The following is a 22,218-nucleotide window of genomic DNA, read 5'->3' on the forward strand; positions in this document are numbered from 1 at the left end:
AAACCTCCTTTTTTTCCTTTTCTTTCCCCAGATCCTGCCAGCATAAAACAGATTTCAAAATCGTATTAAAGACAGAGAGATTAAAAGCAAACCTCTGGGACGGAGCCCCTGCTACCCTGGAGATGGCAGCAGGACCCTTGGGGGGACCCAGAGCCCTGCTGCGAGGCCAGAAACCCCCAAACCCGGCTGCCGCGGCGATGCTGGGCACCGCTCTGCACCCAGGACAGGTACCCCAGGACCGACCCCGGCTGCGCTGACCCGGCCGGGGACTGCTGGCTGCCAGCCCCGTAACGTCAGGCAGGACGGGACGGGATGTGCTACCCTCTGCTTGAGCTGGGTGGAGGAAGAGGCCATGGGCATAGCGAAAAAATGAAACCACCCACAGAATCACAGAATCACAGAATGGTGGGGGTTGGCAGGGACCTCTGTGGGTCACCCACCCCAACCCCCTGCCCAAGCAGGGTCACCCACAGCAGGCTGCACAGCACCACGTCCAGGTGGGGCTGGAATATCTCCAGAGAAGGAGACTCCACAGCCTCCCTGGGCAGCCTGGGCCAGGGCTCCATCACCCTCAGAGGGAAGAAGTTCTTCCTCATGTTCAGCTGGAACTTCCTCTGCTTCAGTTTGTGCCCGTTGCCCCTTGTCCTGTCACTGGGCACCACTGAAAAGAGTCTGGCCCCGTCCTCCTGACCCCCAACCCTGCAGATATTTAGAGGCATTTCTAAGGTCCCCTCTCAGCCTTCTCTTCTCCAGGCTGAACAAGCCCAGCTCCCTCAGCCTCTCCTCGTAGGAATGGTAGCAAAGCGCTTGCAGGACCTTTGGCGGGGCAGAAGATGGAGGCGGGTGCTGCCCCTGAGCTGGGGGTGACACGGAGGCCACCCCACCGCTGCCCTCCGGACCGGAGGGATGCAGAGCATCGCTGTGTCGCTCGGGGGACGCTGCAAGGAGCTGCTCCAGGCTCGCTGGGGGTCATCCACAGCCCCTCGCAGCACCGGTGGGCTTGACGGCTCCTTTTCGGAGCCCTCGCTTGGCAGCGCCCGTTGCCGGGGAAGGGAAGGGGATCCAAGCAGAAAGCGAGAGCCTTGCTGCTGCCGCCGCCGCCGGCTGCTCAGCCCAGGTGGGAGTCAAGGACCGGGGTTATCCCGGCAGGATGGCGGAGGAGCAGGCAGGGAAGCCGCTGCTCATCCCGGTGGCGGAGACTCCGTGTGCAGGAGAGGAACCATGGACGCTGGGAAAGCTCGGCCCCACGATCTCGGGAGGGAGGCGAGAGCCGGCTGGGGGCTTGGGACCTTTCCGCGGCCCTCGGCTCCAGGCTCAGGTCCGCAGCTCTGCCTTGACGAGCTGGGGCAGCTTCCAGAAGAAAAGCCCGCTCGGAGGGAGCGATGTGCAGAGCGGCTCTACGCCGCGCCCAGGGATGCTCAGGGGCGGAATCCAGCCCTCCGCGAGAAGACAGCAATTAAACAGCCACCACTCCTTCCCCGCAACGAGCCCGAAACGTCCCGAAGCGCCCAGCCTGCTTCTCCTCAGCGTTGCCTGTTTCCGAGGTGAAACATTATTTTCGATTATTTTTTTCCATCTCTGCAGACTTTGGGAAGGCACAAGGGGATTTTCCTGCCTGAAATGCTTCCTCCCGTGATACCAACCACGTTACGCAGGTCCTGCCTGGCCCCGTCGGCGTTGGACGACCTCGACCGGCACTCGTCTGCGCTTTCACACCCCCGCAAGCAGAGAGATCTGCTTCAAGTGGGGATTCTGAGAGATAAAGATGAAATTAAATATACAGCAAAGCTTGTTAGCCCAGGTTATGCAGCAGAAGCGGAGTCCGAAGAGCTTCATGGCCACAAATCCCTTGTGGGGGGACAACTCCCTTAATTAATGGGCTGGCTGCTAATTATCACACCCAGCTTAAGAAAGAGGGCCAGGCTGCGCTGTGCCTGGCAGCGCGGCCCTAAGCCGGCATCTCACCGGCGCTCTGCTCGGCCCCGGCGCGGCTGAGTCCCGCACTCAGCTGTGGGCCCCTCACCGCGGGGAAGGCGTCGAGGGGCCGCGGTGAGGCTGGCGCGGGGTCCGGAGCACGAGTGCCGTGGGGAACGGCTGGGGGGGCTCGGCCTGAGGAGGCCGAGGGGAGACCCCGTTGCTCCCCACAATGGCCTGAAAAGTTGCAGTGAGCGGGGTCAGGCTCTCCTCCCGAGTAACAAGTGATGGGGCGAGATGAAACGGCCTCGGGGGAGGTTTAGGTTGGGTGTCAGGGAACGTTTCTTCACCGGGAGGGCTGTCGAGGCCCGGGACAGGCTGCCCGGGGCAGCGGTGGAGGCCCCATCCCTGGGGGGGGGGGTCAAAAGCCGTGTGGATGCAGCGCTTGGGGACATGGTGGGCTTGGCAGCGCTGGGTGGACGGTTGGACTCGATGATCTGAAAGGTCTTTTCCAGCCTCAGTGTTTCTGTGATTCTGTTCTATAAAATAAGCAGGGAAAAAACAAACCACGAGTGAAATGCAACGTTCTCTAAAAATCTGAAGTTTATTCTTTAGAATTCAGTGAAAGGAACATTCATTTTAAAACACAATCAATACATTAAAAAGTTGAAAGGACGAGTAGCAATGCGACCAGAAAGAAAACAAAAAAAAAAACCCCAAAATTCAGACAAGTCGCTCAGCTGGGAGCAGTCACCCGCAGACCGGCCCGGCGCGGGGCCACGGGGGACAAGGGCTGATGATGATTATTTTTTTTAATTTTAGAACTGAGAGGCTTTTCTAGACTTGAATTCATCGCTTCACCCAAGTGTAGCTTCTCGGGCGACTCGGTACCGGCACGCAGAGCGGGCAGCCCCAGCGGGAGAGGAGGAAGCCGCCGAACTCGGGGGCAGAGGGAATGTGGCGCGCGGCGCGGGTCCACGCGCCCCAGGAATGTTTGCCGAGCGACCTCCCGTCCAGTCCCCACTCCAGAAAAGGGGCAAAGCCACTTAAAAATAAAAACAAAAAGTGCGCTTGGGTGAAGAGCAATTTAAGTAAGAGACATCAAAACAGCGCAATTTAAGTAAGAGACATCTACGCAGCGCCAAATGTCCCAGCGGCAACTGCCATCTCTGCTGGCATTGGCGGGGGGCAGAAGAAGGGGAAAAAATTTGCTTTCAGCTGTAATCTTTTAGCTTTTCAGCATTTCATTTCCTTTCTGCACGGCCCTGTTTGACGCCGGTCCTGTCTGCTCCGTTAATCGCCGTGGCCGTCTGCAGAGACGTTCTCTCGGCCCGTAGGCCCCACGCGGGGCTGCGCACGGGGCTTGGCTCCCAGCACACCACGCTCGGTCACCCAGACGAAAACCGAAGCAAGAAGAGCCACGACAACGAGCGCCGGCCCTTGGCTCCCCAGCAGCTCTCCTCGCCGTTTCCGATCCCAGACCCGAAGGCAGCGTTGCTCCGGGGAGATGCCCGACGGGTGCCGGCAACGCGGGCGGCAGGGGTGGAGCTCCCCGGGCTCCAGCCAAGCACAGCAGGAGAGGAGGAGGAGGAGGAGGAAGGCCCCGCTGATCCCGAGCGGAGCCCCAGGATTAGTTAAGGAGCAATCTTCAGAGGTGGAGCGGGCGACGCTGCCTGCGCAAGGGCGAAAGCCGAGCCCCCAGCCCGGCCGGGGAGCACCGAGGGGAAAGGAAATTTGTCACCGGTTTCAGGAGCATCACCGCGCAGCAGCCAGCACATCTCCTGCCCGGGGACTGCAGAAAAGCCTCAATTTTGGACAAAATAATTTCAGCACGCAGAAGGGAAAGCCCCAGCTGAAACCTGCGGTTTTCTAGCTTGAAGACGGTCAACACCACTTTCAGGGAGAAACCATCAAAGTCCACAAATCCAGATTAAAAGCAAAGCTTAAAGAAAGAAATAACAGTTGACGAGCGTGACCAAGCGATATGAAAGCAGAGGTCTCAGCGGTGTGTGCAAACAGAGAGCGTGTGTGCCGGCAAGGGACCTGCCGCCGGGCCTCAGTGCGGGCCCGGGCGCTGGCGGAGCGGCACGCGGCAGGAGGGGACGTGGAGCGAGGCGGTTTCCTTGCATTGCACGGGCAGAGGCGGCAGCAGCAGCAATAATTCATCGCCTTTCCTCCATCGGAACGGTAAACCACACCACTTTAAAAAGACAACACACACGAGTAAAAGAACAGTCCGTAAAATTTCCCCGTGAATATAAAATGCAAAACTATACAAAAATAGATAAAATTGACCATTTTCTTATGTGTATAAAACCAAACAAAAAAAACCCCAAGGTCCCCCAAACACAATACAGAACCACTTGGTAGAGTGACCCGAACGGCAGCGGTTTACACACAAATTAACTGCCATAATTCATCACCGCGAGGCAGGACCTTCCCTGGAAGGGCTGCACTCAGGTGAGTTCCTCAACGGGAGTTCTTCCTTGATATCTTGGCAAGACAATCTGCTGTTCCTGATTTTTATGAATTACTTCTGGTTCAGAAGCCCTTTTTCACGGAAAGCCTCAGCCCCCACTCTCAGATTTGAGTTCCTCAGGTAAGGCAGTATTCGACTGACGATCGATGCAGCTCGAGACCAGAAGACCTGGTCTGCAGCCGCATCCCGGGCTGCATCCCCAGCAGCGTGGGCACAGGGCGAGGGGGGGGATTCTGAGACCCCCCAGGAGTCCTGCGTCCAGCTCTGGAGCCCTGAGCACAGGACAGAGCTGGAGCTGTGGGAGCGGGGCTGGAGGAGGCCCCAGCAATGATCCAAGGGCTGGAACCCCTCTGCTGGGAGAGCTGGGGCTGGTCAGCCTGGAGAGGAGAAGGCTCTGGGGAGACCTCAGCACAGCCTTCCAGTGCCTGGAGGGACCTGTGAGAGCTGGAGAGGGGCTGTGACAAGGGCATGGAGTGATAGGACAAGGGGTGACGGCTTTACGCTGACAGAGGGGAGGTCTACACTGGCTCTAAGGATGAAATTTTTTACGCTGAGGGTGGTGAAACCCTGGCCCAGGTTGCCCAGCAAGGCGGTCGATGCCCCATCCCTGGGCACATTCAAGGTCAGGTTGGACAGGGCTCTGAGCACCCTGGTCTGGTGGAAGATGTCCCTGCTCATGGCAGGGGGGCTGGGCTAGATGGCCTCTGAAGGTCCCTTCCCACCCAAACCGTTTGGTGATCCTGTTCATCCCGGGTCACACAGGTATTTCAGGAAGAGCAGTACACTTCAGGCAGTGAAATCCAACCTCTCCACAGCACTGATAACTCACAGGCTGGGTTAGCACACTGAAAATCCTTATTTCTTTGGGTTAATGGGGCAGAACACACCAATAATCCCGCAAATTAGCTCCAAAAACACTTTCAGAAAACCAATTTTAAATCAACAGATACTTGCTTCGTTTAGTTCACATCACATTAAGAGGAGAAACCTTTGGTATAAAGTCAGGTTATCAAGCCTTGGCTGTATTGCTTTCACACATTCGAGCCCAGAAGCTGTTCTCACTCACGTACCTACAACCGAAAGAACTATTCCTAGCGACATGCACTGCAGCTGAACATTCATTTTAGCACCGAGACACTTCCACACCTCACCAAGACTTTGGCAAAGGCTGCACCGTGTCTAAACAAAACGCTACGCGAAGCCCCCTTCACCCGCGAGAGGCCTTTGGTGACACGCCAAAATAAAACGGAAATTAAAAACCAGCGAGGGGCTGCTGCTCAGGCCAAGCAAGTCCTGCGAGGGCCGGTCCGCGCGCGACGTCTCCGGCGTCGCCAGCGCTGTTTGCTTGTGGTTTTTATTTCATGAGCGGCGGCGAGATGTGCAGCACCGAGACCTGACCCTGCCCTTACCCCGAGCAAGAAGGGAGCCCGTTCCACTTATTCCAATTAGGCAATATTCGTTAGCAGACGCTGACGAGCGGAGCCTGCACACCCTCGGAGGTGAGGGGACCTTTCGCTGGCTGACCGCGTTCTCCTCTCCGGGTCGGGGATGTGGGGCGGGAGCGGCACCAAGAGCTGAGTTTGTCCCGCGAAATCCTCCCCGGCTGCACGAGGGGACAGGAGGAGAAAACCAACGCGGCACGGTGGGTTCCCGCGGTAACTCCCTGCAGCTGTACTGGTAGGAAAATACTGAAAAATGAAGGTCTAAGCCCATGGATACACACATGGGTCTAACTCTAGCCTCAGCAGTCTGTTCAGGAAAGAAAAAAAAACCATAAATAAGTCACCCGTGGGCAAGCAAAGCCAGGCTTTGCCTTCCGCAGCTCCCTGCAGGTCTGCACGGATGGGGCGGTAAGGAGTCTCCGCTCAGAAAGAAATACTGGGACTTCATTTTGCCTGGCGGGAAGCAAACCCAAGCCCCAGGCAGCTGCTCGTGCCTGCGGATGTGGTGATGCCAGGGAGCAGCCGACACTTCCCACCAGAGCCGGGTCCGGGGGGGTCCCTCGCTGCGGGCTGGGGTCGGTCAGAAAAGCGGGTCAGAGCCACCCCTCGCCCCGCTCTCTGCTCCGGAGAGGGCAGCAAACACCGGTACTTCCAGCTTGGGATGTTTTTTTTAAATGCTACAAATTCTGCTGGCAAAGAGCAGAAAGGGGACAAGCCAGGGGCGGGGAACAAAAATCATCAGTAGCTGAAATCAAATCGGAACACGGCGCCCGGACAGACGGAGGAAGAAGCTGCGTAAGTGACGGACGGGGAGGTCTGGTTCAGAATCACGCGTGTCTGAGCTCACGGAGGACGCGGGAGAGGCCTCGAGGACCGACGGTCTGAAACCGCTGTTTCCAGGGGCTCGAATGACCGCCTCCACCTCCGTCTCCTGAGCTCGCGTCCCTCCTCCACGCTCCCTCCAGGAGGGAAAAGAAATCCCAAACCTGCGGTGACCGCCAGCTTTTATGTTCCCCCCGGTCGGAAGAAGCCAGGACGCTTCGTTTTGGCTGCGTTACACCTTGTACTCCAATTCACAGAATACTTCCCTCCTATGAGTTTATATAAAGCAAAGAAATGTAAACTGATTCAAATAAAAACAAACAACCCACAAAATTTCCTTTTTAAGAAAGTAACAGCACCCGCAGCTTTGCAGCCGCAGGTACGGTGTGAATTTAGCTTATTCCACAGACCTCGCCCGCGTGCCGACGGCCCGGGAGAGGCGAGGAGTGCGGGACGAAGCAGGGGGAAGGTTTCTGCCGGGAGTTACGCACCGTGAAGACAGACCCCGACGAAGCAGGGACCGACACTTTGTTCTGAAAAGGGACACCACCGACAGCACACCTCTCCGAGTGCGGCATCTTGGAGCGAATTCAAACTAGACCTGGAAAACGTTTACTGGCACACACTCAAAAGCTCCTGCTTTCCTTAGGGGCAAGGGGGAAAAAAAAAAAATTAATAAATAAAAATGTTACTGCAAAGTTCCCCTTTCAGCTGCCTCGCCTCCTGTCCTCACTCTGGAAACAACCGGCATCCTTCCCCCCAGCTGAGACCGCGACAGCAAACATTCAAAGTGAGTCTGAACCAAAACACTTCACCGAGAAGAGGAAGAAAAAAACCCCCAGTTTCTCCCCAAAGTTGCCCCAAGGCTCGCTCCTCCCCGCTCCAAACCTGCCGCACCAGCAACGGGTCCGTCCCCGGCTTTGTTCCTAGCAGCAACGTGAGCCTGTGCCGGGGGCTGCCACCGCGCTTGGCGTTGGGAGCGCGGCAGCTCGCGCTGGAGAACACGGGAGCGCCTCCGCGTCCCCGTACGAATCCCGGAGGCAGCTCCCAACCCCGCCAGCGCATCCAAGGCGGCGGGACCACGTACTGTGGCCGAGGAGCACATCCTCACCGGCCCCAGTCCAAACTCAAGTCACTCGCAAATTGCTCGCTGACGTGTGTCTTCTCCCTGCCCCGCGCTTCGCAACCCTTTTCACATGCTCCCCGGAGCAGCTACTCGGCTCCGGCGACGTTCACGGCTGCGGCCTGGCCACCGGCGGGCAGCGCGTGGCCCGCGACGGCTTTGCCTTTCAGCGGCTCGCTGCAGCACTCCGGGCTCCTCGCGGCATCGGCGCTGCCGCCGGGATGCTGCGGGACGCCCTGGGCGATGCCGACGGGTTTGCACTTGGCGCGTTTCTCGGGGGAGCGGGCGAAACCGAAGCCTGCGGGCAGCTGGGGCTCCGTTTCTCCCAAGGGTAGCAAGCGGGACGGCTTTTTGGCGGCGACTTCTCCGTGGTACCTGTAGGAACCGGCTGCCTCCCGGCACCATCTCGCGTCGCTCTGCAGAGGTAAATTGGAGGGCCTGAGCAGGCGCCTGCTCGGCTCCGGCTCTTGGGGCCGCCTCTCCGGCGTCTCTCCAGCAACGCTCCGGGCAAGAGGCAGGAAAGGGGACACCACGGTGCCCGGCTGCTCCGATGGCTCCCAAGCACTCTCTGTCGCGGCGGTTGGAGCGAAACCCCAGGGCTTCATCCCCCCGGCAGCCCGGAGGTGCTGCGAGCCCGGCCAGCTCAACCCCCCGTCCGGAGCTGCCAGCTCACCCTCCTCCTCGCTCCTGCTCCTCCTTGCTCCGCACGAGTCCTTTTTGCCACCCTCCTGCTTCGACGAGAGCCGGCATGGCTGAGGGCCGCTCTTGGCAACCTGCGAGTCGGCAAGCTCGAACTCCAGGCTCTCCGTGTCCAGCGACCGGCTCCTCCGGTCAACGGAGAGCGGGGCCGGCATGGAGGGGCTCAGCCCGTGAAGGCGCAGGTGCCGGGGCAGGCTGGCAACACCCCAGTTGCAGCTCTGGAAGGAGCCCGGGGGGTAGCCCGGGGACATTCTCTCGTCACATTCGGCCAACGACTCTTTCCGTCCGTAGCTGTCGTCAAAGGCCTCGGCAATGTCCTCGCCTGCGTTCATCTCGGGGTGCTGCTCGCACTCCCCTTCTCCCTCCTGCTCCACGTCGACGACGTCGAAGGTGACCATGGTGGGGAGGTCAGGGAGGTTCTGGGTGAAGGAAGAGCCGGAGGTGGAGCTCCCCAGACTTTCGGAGAGGCTGGAGAAGAGGGTCCCGCTGCTGGCGAACTCCACCAGCGCCTGCGAGAAGCTCACAGCGTGCTCGGGCTCGCTGCCCACCCGGGGCTTGCCGGTGGGGGTCTCCACTCCGCCACCATGCTCGCGCTCGGGGAGCCTGTAGCCGGGGAACATCCCCGCTTTGGCCAGGGCTACGCCGCCGCGGAGGGAGCCCCCAAACAACGCACAATCTGGGTCCGAATTGAACCCCAGGTTGTTCTTCGCGAGCTGAGTAAGGCAACTTCCTTGGGCTTTTTGGCTGTTGTAACAGTTTTCTGGACACAGACTCCCCGGGAAATCCCTCCACTCTGGATTTTCCGCTCTGGCCACCAAAGCTGCCCCACTCCCAGCCCTGTTCGGGGCGTGCGAGGCCAGCTGCTCGCCGCCAAGGCCACTCTGATTCTTGCCAATCGAGCCGGCTGCTCTGGTTTTACATTCAACGCACTGCTTCTCCCGGGGACACTTCTCCTTGGCGGGAGCATCGAGTCGTTTCAAGACCGGTTCCCTCTGCAGCTCCCAGTACAGCAGCTCTTTCTGGATGGCCGCTAGCCGCTCTTCTTCCGTCTCCATCACCCCTCTTTTCTGCTCCACCGCCTGGTTCAGGCTCTTCTCAGCAGCGGGGCAGAAGTCCAAGAAGTAGCTGAAGATCCCCGGGCGTGAGACTTTGCTCTCAAACAGGGATTCCTCCCCGTGAGAGGGACTCATCAGCGCGTCGTCAGGCTCGTAAAACTCGTAAAGTGCGTCACCGCTGTAACTGTCTCTGGGAAGACGGTCCTTCTTGAGCTCGCCGAGCCCATCGCCGGCTTCGTCCTCCGGCCCCGGCGTCGTGGAGTCATAATAACCCTCGTCGCTATTAGGGGCGGACTCTTGCTGGTCACTCTGCGGCGTCAGGAGGTCAACGCCGTCCATTGCATCCCCCAGGTAGGGGTGGGCTTCTGCCTCGTGGGAGGCATGTGTCTCCAGGCTGCTGCTCGACACCTGAGCTCCGTAGCTCCGGTCCCCCGCCACGTTGCTGCTCCATATCTGGTGGAGGTACTCCTCCACCTCCTCGGGGATGGCCATCTCCTCCCCACCGCCCTGGTAGGTGACCAGGCAGGAGCTCCGTTTCGCAGCGTCTCTGCTGCGCTCCACAGAGATGGTGCTCTCAGTGATGTCGGGCTCAGCAATGTCGTCTCCGCACCCCGTCAGGGAATCGAAGCTCTTCAGGGATGTGACATCTCCTAAGATGAGGCTCAGCAGGTCCCCAGAGTGCAGGCAGGGAGGGTCGTTGTCCACGAAGTCCGGCTGAAAGGCCTGCAGGAGACTGCCACAGTCAAACTCTGTGCAGGCAACACCGTCGCCCTCCGGTTTCACATCCAGATCGTCCCCCTTCCCCGGCACCACCACCGCGTCGCCCTCAGAGCTGCCTTCGTCAGCCACAAGACAGACGGGCTCAGCAGCCTCACCGCCATTGCAGCTGTCCTCCGAGCTCCCCGGGCACGCCGCGGCAAGGTGGGCAGGTCCCAGCCCCCTTCCCTCCGCAGCCCCTCGGCTCTCCGCTCCCACCCCGAGAGCTTTGCCGGCCTCCTCCGCATCCCCGGTCCACTCGGGGAGCTCTGCTTTCTCGCACTCGGGAGCCTTGCTCTTCCGGTGACGCCGGATGCTGTTAAAAAACCCTTTCAGGCCTTTTTTGGGTCTGGGCAAGGAGGACTTGTCTCCATTGGGCTTCTTCTCACAGCCCTCGATGCTGCCGGGGGGAGAGCTGTCCTGGTGGCCGAAGTCAAACTTGGCGGTGGTGTCTGCAGCCAAGTGAGCGCTTTGGGAGCTCGGCAAAGGGCACGGACGCGAGTCTCTGCTCCCCTCCGAGGGGCTTTCTGGCTGCGCCGTGCCATCCTTGTCATACACCGCGCTGCTGAGCCCGTCGTGCGTCTTACATTTACTGAGGCCCTTTTTGGAGGCTGCTTTCCCCTGGCCTTTGCTTCTGCCTCCGAAGAAACTGGGCAGCGTACAGATGCTCCTCTTCCCTCCGAACAGTTTGAAAGCCGTTTTCTTCAGCTTGCCGGGGGGCGGCTGGGGCTGCGGCGGGTCGGCGGCCGCGACGGAGGCGTTGCCCTGCTCCGGCAGCTGGTCCCCGCTCTGCTCCCGCCGCCGGTCGCTTCCCACCGACTGCGACCTGGTCTGGGCAGGCTCCTCCGCGCAGCCCGTTTCCATGGCAGCCGGTCACTTCGGGTGCATCTAGCTGGAAACGGTGACTTTGGATGCGGAGTCCTCTTCTGGGCGCGGAGACCGCAGCATCGCAGCTGATCTAAAGCAAAGAGCAAAGTGAGAAGGGTGAGGAGCTGGTGGCAGACGGTGCGAAGCCAGAGGCGCGGGTGGCACAAGGCAAAGAGCCTTCTCACCAGCTGGAACCGGAGCTGCAAAAGCCTCCGACAGTCGCTCGGCTCCCTCCGCTCCTTAAAAGACGGGCATGAAAACACTGCAATGCTTCAATTCACCAGTTCACAAGTGCCAGAAACCCACGTGCCTCCAATCGGCAGCGTCCCTGCTGCCCGGGGATAGGCAGGTCTGAGCCACCCCTCTACAACCCCTCTGGATCCCCCCACCCAGAGCCGCCCTGGCTCCAACCCCTGCGGATCCCCCCACCCCGAGCCGCCCTGCTCCAGCCCTTCTGGATCCTCTGCCTTTCTGCCACCAGGGTGGTGGGGCTCGGTTACTGGTGGCCCTGGAGCAGGGAAACAGGGGCTGCTCCAGAGGGAGAGGGACTGTCACCTGCCAAACCCTGCTCCCAGCTCTCCCAGACCTCGCACCAAGCTACAGAGAGCATCTGGACAGAGAGCCAAATCAGGACGCAGCCCTTACGCTAAGCACATGTCCAGAGAGAAAGCCCTCTACAATCCTTTTTTTTGTTTAAAAGCAGATTTCAGTTGTTTTTAAAATCATCTGTCCAGCGAGAAAGAATTGCATTAACAACATCCGCCACGAACCACCCTGATCGGATTATCCCAGAAGCAGAGGTAGATTCTAAATTTGATCCCGGGTCGATGCTGGTAACAGAACTAAAACAATAACGTTTCCTTTGCAGAGGTGAGGCTGGAGAAAGCAAACGCAATAAAAATCGCAGTGCGCTGCTAAGCTGCAATGCCCGAGGCTCGGTGCTTATTGGTGTGAGGCCGGGGCAGCTCTCTGCCGGGTTCAGCCAGCGAACCCAAAATAAAACCACCCCCAAATGATGGCCTCCAGCTCCCGGCGGCCAACCGGCCATTTCAGGTGTGATTTTTTTCCACCTGCCCTGGTCTGGGGAAGGTCGTGGTGCTGCTTTGCCTCTGTAATTAACGACAACCCTGGCACCCACCCGTCCCGCTCCGAGCTGGTGGGCAAACCCTCCTTCCCACCACCTAAACCGGGCTGCTCCAGCCCTGCCCCAGCCCTAGCCGCCTCTGGGCTCTCTCCAGATCCTCCGCGCCCGGATCCGCTCGGAAAGGCCTGGAAGCAAACCGCACGCAGGCGGCTTCGAGGGTGTGAAGCCAAACAGGAGCGAGACTTCACAAATCCATTTGGAAATGATTCCGCTCTGGCTCCACGTCAGCGCCGGCATCCCCGGCGAGCAGAGACACGGCGGGCAAACGCCGACATCCATCAGACGCGGAAAAAAGGGAGTTTTTGAAGGAAAAAAAGACAAACCAAAGGAGACAATGGGAAGAGGCGGCGATCCACTTCCCGGGTGGCCGAGGGCAGGCTGAGGCGGAGGGGAGGCCCGGGAGAGCGGGGCAGGGCGGGCCCGGGTGGCCTGAGGGAGCGGGGCCGGGGCCCGGGGCAGCGGGACCGGGGCCCTGAGGGAGCAGGGGGCTGAGGGAAGGGAGGACCGCAGCCGAGGCCCTGAGGGAGCGGGGCCAGGGGACCGGGGGCTGAGGGAGTGGGGCCCTGAAGGAAGTGAGGACCGGAGCCGGGGCCCTGAGGGAGCGGGGGGCTGAGGGAAGGGGGGACCGGAGCCGGGGCCCTGAGGGAGCGGGGCAGGGGGACCGGGGGCCTGGGGGAGCGGGGCCGGGCCCCGGAGGTGCGGTGATGGCAGCCGCGGCTCCCTGCCCACCCCCGGCCCCGCCAAACTTCTGGGAGCGCGCGGCCGCCTCAGCGCTGCGGGAGGCGGCGGGGGAGCGGCGCGGGGCCCGGCCCTGCGGCCGCAGCCCTCGGGGGCGCCCGGGAGGGCCCCGGCCCGGCTCCCCGGCACTTACCGGCTGCTCGGGGGGGGGGGCGCGGCCCGGCCCGCGCCAGCCCAGGCCGCGGGGGCAGCGGGGTCCGCCCGGCGCGGCCGGCAGGGGCGGGGCTTTCTGCGGCGGAGGGGGCGTGGTCTCTGTGAGGCGGGGAGGGGGCGTGGCCTCGGCGGGTCCGCCTGACGCGGCCGCTGTGACGTCAGGCGGGGGGGCGGTGGGTGGCGAGGGGCTGCGGGACGTGACCACATACACGGGGGGGGCGGTGTGAACGTGGATGTGCTGGAGCGGGGCCAGAGGAGGCCACGGAGATGATCCGAGGGCTGGAGCACCTCTACTGGGAGGACAGGCTGAGGGAGCTGGGGCTGTTCAGCCTGGAGAGGAGAAGGCTGCGGGGTGACCTTAGAGCAGCTGCCAGTGCCTGGAGGGGCTACAGGAAGGATGGAGAGGGGCTTTTCACAAGGGGGTGCAGTGACAGGACAAGGGGGAACGGCTCTAAGCTAAAAGAGGGAAGATTTAGATGAGATATTGGGAAGAAATTCTTCCCTAGGAGGGTGGTGAAACACTGGCCCAGGCTGCCCAGAGAAGCTGTGGCTGGCCCTTCCCTGGCAGGGTTCAAGGCCAGGTTGGATGGAGCTCTGAGCACCCTGGGCTGGTGGTAGATGTCCCTGCTCATGGCAGGGGGGCTGGAACCAGATGATCTTCAAGGTCCCTTCCAACCCAAACCGTTCTAGGATTCTAAAAGCGGGGGGTTCCGAGAAGAAGAGCAAGGTCCCTCACCTCCCACCGGTCCCCACAGAGCGATTCTCAGCACCTTCTCCAGCCTCCTCCCAAGGGGAGATGCCCCACAGCCTACAGAATCACAGAATCCCAGCATGGTCGGGGTTGGAAGGGACCTCTGTGGGTCACCCAGCCCAACCCCCTGCCCAAGCAGGGTCACCCACAGCAGGCTGCACAGCACCGCGTCCAGGCAGGTCTGGAATATCTCCAGAGAAGGAGACTCCACAGCCTCTCTGGGCAGCCTGGGCCAGGGCTCTGTCACCCTCAGAGGGAAGAAGTTCTAATTAACAGATGCTCATTAACAGATCCCAGCACCTTTGCGACAAGCCTATAAATGACATAAAAAGGTACCGGTGCTTCGCAAAGAGCACGCAGGTCCCGCCAGCCACGCGCCTCTGCCCCGACAGCGCTGGCGTTCGAGGTGCGAGGAGTGGAAGGTGGGCTTCAGCCATCAGCTGCCGGCGATCTGCGCTGCCCATGGGTGTTGTCCTCATCAGCGGTGGCGAGAGGCGGGGAGATGGAGGGAGCGGCCGAGGGACCGGGTGGGCAGCAGAAGTGCCCCACGTCCCTTCCCCACGGCGCCGGCTGGGCTGCCGGGCTCTCCCCATTGAAGGATATTTCCCCAAGCGCGTCACGATAATTTAATAAGAATAACAGCAACATTTTTAATTAAAAAAAACCTGCCCGGTCACAAAAGACCCCTCGGCCACGACGCGAAGGAGAGGCTGGCGAGCGGAGGAGGCACCGCGAAACCTCAGGGCCGGGGGCTGGAGGCGGCAGGGCAGACCCGCAGGCACGACGCCCACTCCTGCCTCCCTCCTCCCCGCTTGTCCCAACGCGGCCGTTGCTCCGCTCCCTCCACGCCTTCTCCCACCGTTATCGAAGGTGCAAAACCCTTCCGTGAAGAAGGCTTAAACCCAAACCCAGCTCAGTCAGATCCTGCTCTGCCATCACCCTGCTGCGGAGCCGAAGCCGACGTCTCCTGCTTTCCCCCCCCCTTCCCTTCCCCTCTTTTCACGCCGGCATCACATTTTTGGAGACGCCGTGGAAGCAATGAATGACTTGGCGACCACAGACAAGTGGCAGTTTCCCACCGCGCAGATGACAGAGCGGCTTTTAATCGGGAGGCTCGACCCGTGCGCAGGGCGGGGGTCTCTCGTGGCGGGCCACGCGTCACGGCTCGTGTCGGAGGTAGTTGGCCAGCGCCATCGGGACGTCCAGCTGGCCGAGGGCATGCGGGCGGGCAGCCAGCTTCAGGAGCCGTCTCAGTGCCAGCCGGGACAGAGACATCAGGGACTTGGGCTGAGCTGCGTGGGGAGAGGGAGGAGAAATGAGACGCCCACCTTCACGACGCGCAGCCACGCTCCCCCCAACCCAGGCGAAGGGACAGCGACAGACCGAAACACAGCGGCTGTGCTAGGGCGGGTTACGCTGTGTATTCGGCCACAGCGAGCGTTGCACGGGAGCTGGGCACACTGAGATGAGACCTTCCGCCGTCACACGGAAAGAAGTGCAGTTCTCCTGGACGCAGGTGGTACAGGAGAGCCAAAGTTGAGCAGCAGAAAGGAAAGGAATGGTGAAAAGCAGCCTTTAACCCCACAGATGTGCGATTTAAGGGGAAAAACCACGCTGCGGAAATGCCCCTGTGTGCTCCAGCCCAGCACCCACCGCAGCGAGGACCCTCACTGCAAGCAGCTTCTTCAGCGAGCGTCTAGAAATGTTCGTGAGAAGCAGCCGCTGCAGTGCATCCAAAGGGGAAGACGACCACGTAAACGCGCGTGGTGGCTGCACCGAGTCTCACCCCAGGCCCAGCCCAAGGCAGCCTGCCTCCGGCCGCAGCCAGCAGTGGGATCTGGTGGAAACAACCCCTCCCCTGACCCTCTCCCCCCAAATCTCAGCACTTTCTTTGAGGAGTTTCCTGCTGTAGCACGTGTATCCGAGCCCTCAGCTTCAATCACCGGTGGTGGACCTACCCTCCCTCACCTTCTGACGTCGTCTTTGTGCTGTGTTCAGCGTGGGAGACTTGGGGTTTTTGGCCTGAACACAGCAGTCACGGGGGGAGAGGGAGGAAGAAGAGTTCAGAGTAAGCAGTGATGATACTCCAGAGTTTAAGACTAGAGAGACCCGCGCTCTCAACTGGCCTCGAGTTGCATCGGGGGGTTCAGATTGACATTAGGAAAGATTTCTGTACTAAAAGAGCGGTCGGGCATTGGACCAGGCTGCCCAGGGTGGTGGTGGAGTCCCCATCCCTGGAGGGGTTCGAAACACGTGTGGATGTGGCACTTGGGGTCATGGTTTAGCAGGCACGGGGGTGTTGGGTTGGCAGTTGGACTTTGTGATCTTAGAGGTCTTCTCCAACCTTAATGATTCTATGATCAGTGATGCTGCAAAGGGAGCTGAAGCTTGTAGGCAAGGCTGGGTAAGGCTGTTGGGAAGCAGAGGCGAAGGGAAGGGGAAGCTGAAGCAACTTGCTCCCAAACGAGCAAAATTAGCGCTCATTTCCAGCCCCGGGGCCGCGCACGCAGCTCACCTCTCGCCTGCAGCAGCAGCTTCAGGCCCTTGCTGCAGGCTGCCGTCCTGTCCGCCGTGACGTTGGGCAAGTACACGTTGGCTCCGAAGTCCACGAGCAGCTTGATGAACTCGCTCCTGCAGCCGTGCCTCAGGCAGGTTTCCAGCAGAGTCTTGGGCTCCCTGATCTGGGCAATCACCCTCTCCTCGGTGCAGTTGTAGTCGGGGTCAGCGCCGTAAAGCAACAGCATCTTAAAGCACTCCAGATGCCCGTACGCAGCGGCGAGGTAGAGGGGACCAGAACAAGCCACCGAGTTGGCAGCCCACTCAGGCAGCCTGGCTTGAACGTTGGTTTCCGCACCGTGGTCCAGGAGCTGCCGCAGGATGTCCACGTTCCCATCCCTCGCGGCGACGAGCAGCGGTGAGCAGTTGTTGTAGACGCTGCCGACGGGGCTGGCCCCCGCATCCAGGAGGATCTCCACACATTCTCGGTGGCCGTTGGTGACGGCGGTGAAGAGCGGGGTTTGAGCTTTCACATCCAGGCTGTCCACCTCGGCCCCGTGGGCCAGGAGGACCTTCATGCTCCCGACATGGCCCCGTGCCGCGGCCAGGCGCAGCGGGGTGCTGGGTACCCCCCAGCCGCTCCTGCAGTTGATGAACTTCTTGTACCTCTCTTGGGACAAGAGGGTGTCGAGGGTTTGGTAATCATCCTCGGATACCGCTCGGTTCAGCTCCTCGCTTTCTCCGTTGTCTTCTTCATCTTCTCTAGGCTGGAGCATGGAGAACATTTTCGTGATGTCCATCAGGCTCATTTTTTTTGGTCTGTCTCTCAGGTACGGCTTTCATTGTAAATGGTAAAGCCAAAGATCTATGGGACAACAAAACCGACACCACCCCAGGGTTAGAACCAGCCCCCTGACACCAACATCATCTTTTTATTATTTTTTTTTTAATATTTGGATTACGATGCTGCTGACATGCTTATCGCCCCGCCACCATGGGTGAGGAAATCCACGCTGGGGAAGAGCAAAGACGGAGGTCTTTGCTGTAGCACACGCGTGGGCCGTGTCCTCTGAAAACGTTGTGATGAAGAACACGCTGAGATAATTCAACCTGGTGTTGGAGTTCAAACACTGCACGGGGGAGCTCACAGGCTTCTACTTAATTTTTAAAAAATTATTTAATGCTGTACTGCTAGCCGCCGAGGCGGTCAAGGGTACGAGGCTACTCACGGGATGCTCGGAGCCAGGCTGCTGGGTGGCCACAGGCTTTGCCAGGGCTCCGCACCCCACTGGTGGGGGAAGCCACCCATTTTCCCAAAACCCTCCAAAGTCACCCCACCCAGCTGGCCTCTGTAAGAGGTGCCAGGCAAAGGGCACGCTGGAAAACAGCAGGAATCAACCCTGCTTCCTATCAGCCAAGGCTTCTGTTGGAAGCCTCAGCAGCACCCGCACTTCCAAGTATTTTGGGACCCACGGAAAACTTGGAGGATTTTTAATTTAGAAGCCGGGAGTATTGCTGGAGCACCTCTCCTACGAGGACAGGCTGAGGGAGCTGGGGCTGTTCAGCCTGGAGAAGAGAAGGCTGAGAGGGGACCTTAGAGCAGCTGCCCGTGCCTGGAGGGGCTGCAGGAAGGATGGAGAGGGGCTTTTCACAAAGGGTGTAGTGATAGGACAAGGGGGAACGGCTCTAAGCTAAAAGAGGGCAGATTTAGATGAGATATTGGGAAGAAATTCTTCCCTAGGAAGGTGGTGAAACACTGGCCCAGGCTGCCCAGAGAAGCTGTGGCTGGCCCCTCCCTGGCAGGGTTCAAGGCCAGGTTGGATGGAGCTCTGAGCACCCTGGGCTGGTGGCAGATGTCCCTGCTCATGGCAGGGGGGCTGGAACCAGATGATCTTTAAGGTCCCTCCCAACCCAAACCATTCTAGGATTCTATGATTGCAAGGTTTTTCCACCCTGCCACTTTGCAAAGGGATTTGACTTCAAGACAGGAGATGCAGTGGTTGTGAAGGTGGCTGGTTCGATGGAGGACTTTCAGCATCGCCCTTCCCAAAACAACATCCGGCAAACCCTTGCCTCTCTCCTGCCTGCTCAAGCCCAGGGAGTGCGGCTGCAAGAGAGCTGGGATTTTTACAGCAGGGGGTAGGGGGCGGTGGGAGGAAGGCGAAGGGACACTGAGCTGATCCCACTGGAGCCGGGGACTGAACCCCGACACGCTGGCCAGGCGCTCGGTGCAGGATGCGGCCTCGCCGAGTCTGAGCGGCAGTGGGGCAGAGGAATGCGAAGATCCCGGCCGGCACCTGAGCAGCTGGGAAACGCCACTCGCCGGGAAGGGCAAAGGGATTTCTCGCCACGTCGCAGCATCTCGGATTTCCTCAGGGAGAGGCGGCAGGGACTGAGCTCGGTCTCCTCACGCGGCTCCTCTGATCCTCCCTCGGAGGAGGCAAGGAGCTGCACCGAGCAATTAGCCTCATCATGCAGATGAGCACGATGGTCTGCGGTGGCGAGACCCACAAGCTCGGAGGAATCCCCCACGCACGGCCACCTGCACAGTGTCGCATCGTGGCTGCCTAGGGCAAGGTGGATGGCAGCGAGGGATGGCAAAGCTCTGCTGCCCTGCCACCCGTGACACAGAATCACAGAATCACAGAATGTTCGGGGTTGGAAGGGCCCTCTGTGGTCACCCAGCCCAACCCCCTGCCCAAGCAGGGTCACCCAGAGCAGGCTGCACAGCACCGCGTCCAGGCAGGGCTGGAATATCTCCAGAGAAGGAGACTCCACAGCCTCCCTGGGCAGCCCGGGCCAGGGCTCTGTCACCCTCAGAGGGAAGAAGTTCTTCCTCGGGTTCAGCTGGAGCTTCCTCTGCTTCAGTTTGTGCCCGTTGCCCCTTGTCCTGTCGCTGGACACCACTGGTAAGAGTTTGGCCCCGTCCTCCTGACACCCACCCTTGAGACTGACACAAACCCAGTTTATATAGAAATATGTGAAATTATAACATTACTGTTACACAGGGGACACGCTGATAACAAGCTCTGGAGCTTTGGAAACCCCCCACCCACACGGCTCATGGGGTGGAGGGGTTACTGCAGATTCAATTCAAAATAAAGGCTGTTATATTCCCATGGGAAATGGTCTGGAAAAGTGAAAAAACAGCTGAAACATTTCCTGAAGACACAAGTAAGCATCTCCAAAGGGACGTGACTTTGACAGCGTGAGCACTCACATAGGGAGCTCACAGGTGTTCCTCCCCCCAAAGAGCCCAGCCCAGCACTGTCATCCCACGAGCAGCAGGAAGCCGGCCGTGTGCCCGCAGACCCCCAGGAAAGCGCCGGTGGCTGGAGCTGGAGGACACAGAGAACACCCTCGTGTCTCTACAACTGGTTACTGAGTTACCCCCACCTGCCCGGCGCTGCCTGGGCACCATTATGCTGCTGCCTTACCTTGGGACGGCGGCGATGCTCACAGCCAGGGCGGGTCCATGGCACCAGCTCCCTCGATTTAAGCAATAAAACCCAAAAACAGTCAAAAAAAAAAAAACAAAAGGAGAGAAAGAGCGAGGATCTTGCTGTGTCGGGGACGGACCCCTGCTCTGTGCGCCCGGAACGATGCAGGCTGTCAAGCTCACAGCTGAAATGCCACCGTGGGGAGCAGGGCCAGGGCGCCAGGGCTAATTTTAGCCCCTCAGGGGTTTTATCTTACCACTTCCATTCTTGGAAAGTTCCCCCTAGGTAAATATAGCGAGGGGCAGCGAGGCGGGGGGAGGCTGGGACAGGTGCCGGAGGCTGCGCGACCCATCCGAGCAAGGCACAAAGCGTTTGCTTCGCCGTTCCCTTGCAGAAATTGCGCCTTTTCCACCGTCAGAGCGACACAGACGTCATCCATTCGCAACATCCAGAGCCGTTTACTGAACACAAGAAGGACAAAAGGCACCAACGACGGTCCAGATTTCTCCTCTGAGCTGCCCCTTCAGCTTCCCTCCCCGAAAAAACCGCTTCTGCGGCTTTGTAAAACTGAGCAGCAGAGCAAGGCAGGAAACTCGACGGGGACAAACGAAAGGCGCGGGGAGCGGCGGCTGGGCTGCCTTATCGAGAGCTGTCAGCCGGGAAGTGCCATCGTATTGTCTCCAGTTCCCTTCAAACCTCTTCCAAGCTCCTCGGCGGCGGAGCAGGCACGGTCTGGCGGTCTGAGGCAGCCTTATCAGCCGTACTCGATAACGAGAGGGGAACCGCGCTATCCAGCGGAACAATCTCCACCGCCGCACGAAGGGAAACCGGGGGGCTCCGCAAAACATTCCTGATGTCGCGTGTCCCCCCTGCCACGGCACCCGCAGTTTGGAATCACGCCGTGAAAAGCACGGAGAGCAGGAAAGTGTCCAATATTCATAGGTTTTGGACTTCTTTGTAGTTTCACTCTCTCCAACGTCACTCAAAAATACATTGCTGCTTCGAAGCCATCCGTTTCCCAGAGTCATCTCCATGCACGGGATCACCGAGCGGGAGAAATGTGGATAAGCATCGGAGCAAAAGCGGGGAGTTCAGGGTTTAAGTGCCACGAAGCTGCAACCGCAGCGGGGATGCTGCAGTTGGAAAAGCCGAGGCTGGTTGGAAACCCTTTCATCAAAATGCAGAAATAAAAGCAGCAATTAAAAAGACAGCGTAGTACGAGGGGGGGGGAAAAGGAGATACAGACATCAAAATGAATACACGTTAGAAAATATGAAATGTAGGAACCTGTAAGGGAACGCAGAGATGAAAAGAAATCCTTGAATGGAGAATTTCACGATAAACTGCACGTTCTTTTGTTGCTGCTGCTGCTGTTTAGTTGTTAACTGAGAAAAGAAGTCTTGGAAACCAGAGCAGCTCCTTGGTGAGGAACAGATTGAACCGAACGTTAACAAAGCAGAAAGTACGAAGCACTCACTGATAAACCCCCCCTCAACAGCAAGAAGGCAAACCGACTCTCTTCACAGCCCCAGGAACGTGTTAAGCAGCATCCCGCACGAGTTCTGCAGTCAGAGGTTCAGACAAGGCCCAGACGGGAGCCCGAGGAGAGGTGCCTGCCGAGCCTGCCCCGTTTCGGCAAGTGTCAGGCTCCGGGGAAGGCCGGGGAGCCGGGCGCAGCCTCCGCCTTCTGCCCAAGCGCCCAGCGCAGGCGGCTGCCCCCGAGCCGCTGGCTGACCCACAGCGCTCCAGGCAAGGCTTTATCAACTCTCCATTAATTGGAGAAGAATTAAAGAGCAGAAGTGTATTTAACACCAGTCAAGAAGGTTTTTTTGGGGGAGGTAAATCCTGTCCAGCGAAGTTACTCCCATTAAAGAGATTACAGTTATTAACGCAGCTGAACAGAGATAATGAGCTTTCTGATTTGACACTGCTAAGCATTCTGATTTAAAAGTTTTGCACTGAACAGTACCAAATAAATCATTTCAAAGGGATTAAGGATTTGCTAACAGTCCTCAGGGTCGCAAACACAGAGTTATTGCAAGAGGCTACTTCTGACTCCTGCCCTGCAGCTACAAACCGCTGCCAAACCGCAGCAAAGCCTCTGAGCTCGGGAGCTTCCCTCCCTGCCAAGCGAAACGTCGGCTCGCAGCTTTCCGGCACTTCCACCTGCCCATTCCACTGGCCGCCCGGCTCGGACCTGGCTCCAGCAGCAGCACCGTGATTCAGGTACCACACGCGAGAGGGGACAAACGCCTGCGGAGCACCCCTCGCCTACGCTGTACATGCAGCAACAGCTCCCAGGGTCCCTTCTATTTAATGGGTGCATCAACACACGAAAT

General features: G+C 59.4%; 2 protein-coding genes across 3 annotated transcripts; both read right to left on the minus strand.

The window, feature by feature from the left end:
• Window positions 1-2,568: 2,568 nt before the first annotated feature.
• On the minus strand, window positions 2,569-13,233 carry AMER1 (APC membrane recruitment protein 1). 2 transcript variants are annotated; one of them, XM_075435607.1, is made up of 3 exons: window positions 13,173-13,233; window positions 8,156-11,248; window positions 2,569-4,114 (listed from the first exon to the last, which is right to left on the minus strand). In XM_075435607.1, exons 2-3 carry the CDS (start codon window positions 11,152-11,154, stop codon window positions 3,811-3,813), a joined length of 3,303 nt encoding a protein of 1,100 aa, XP_075291722.1. In that variant the 5' UTR covers window positions 11,155-11,248; window positions 13,173-13,233; the 3' UTR covers window positions 2,569-3,810. The 2 variants fall into 2 exon arrangements, with proteins under 2 accessions (XP_075291722.1, XP_075291723.1); XM_075435608.1 differs by having other exon boundaries at window positions 3,986-4,114; window positions 8,454-11,248.
• Window positions 13,234-14,568: 1,335 nt separating this feature from the next.
• Window positions 14,569-20,086, minus strand: ASB12 (ankyrin repeat and SOCS box containing 12). Its single transcript, XM_075435825.1, has 3 exons — window positions 19,877-20,086; window positions 16,459-17,304; window positions 14,569-15,235 (listed from the first exon to the last, which is right to left on the minus strand). The coding sequence occupies exons 2-3, from the start codon at window positions 17,246-17,248 to the stop codon at window positions 15,102-15,104; spliced, it is 924 nt and encodes a 307-aa protein (XP_075291940.1). The 5' UTR covers window positions 17,249-17,304; window positions 19,877-20,086; the 3' UTR covers window positions 14,569-15,101.
• Window positions 20,087-22,218: the final 2,132 nt, after the last annotated feature.

Source organism: Opisthocomus hoazin, chromosome 14 (genome assembly GCF_030867145.1).
Source record: "Opisthocomus hoazin isolate bOpiHoa1 chromosome 14, bOpiHoa1.hap1, whole genome shotgun sequence".
Taxonomy (NCBI): Eukaryota; Metazoa; Chordata; class Aves; order Opisthocomiformes; family Opisthocomidae; genus Opisthocomus; species Opisthocomus hoazin.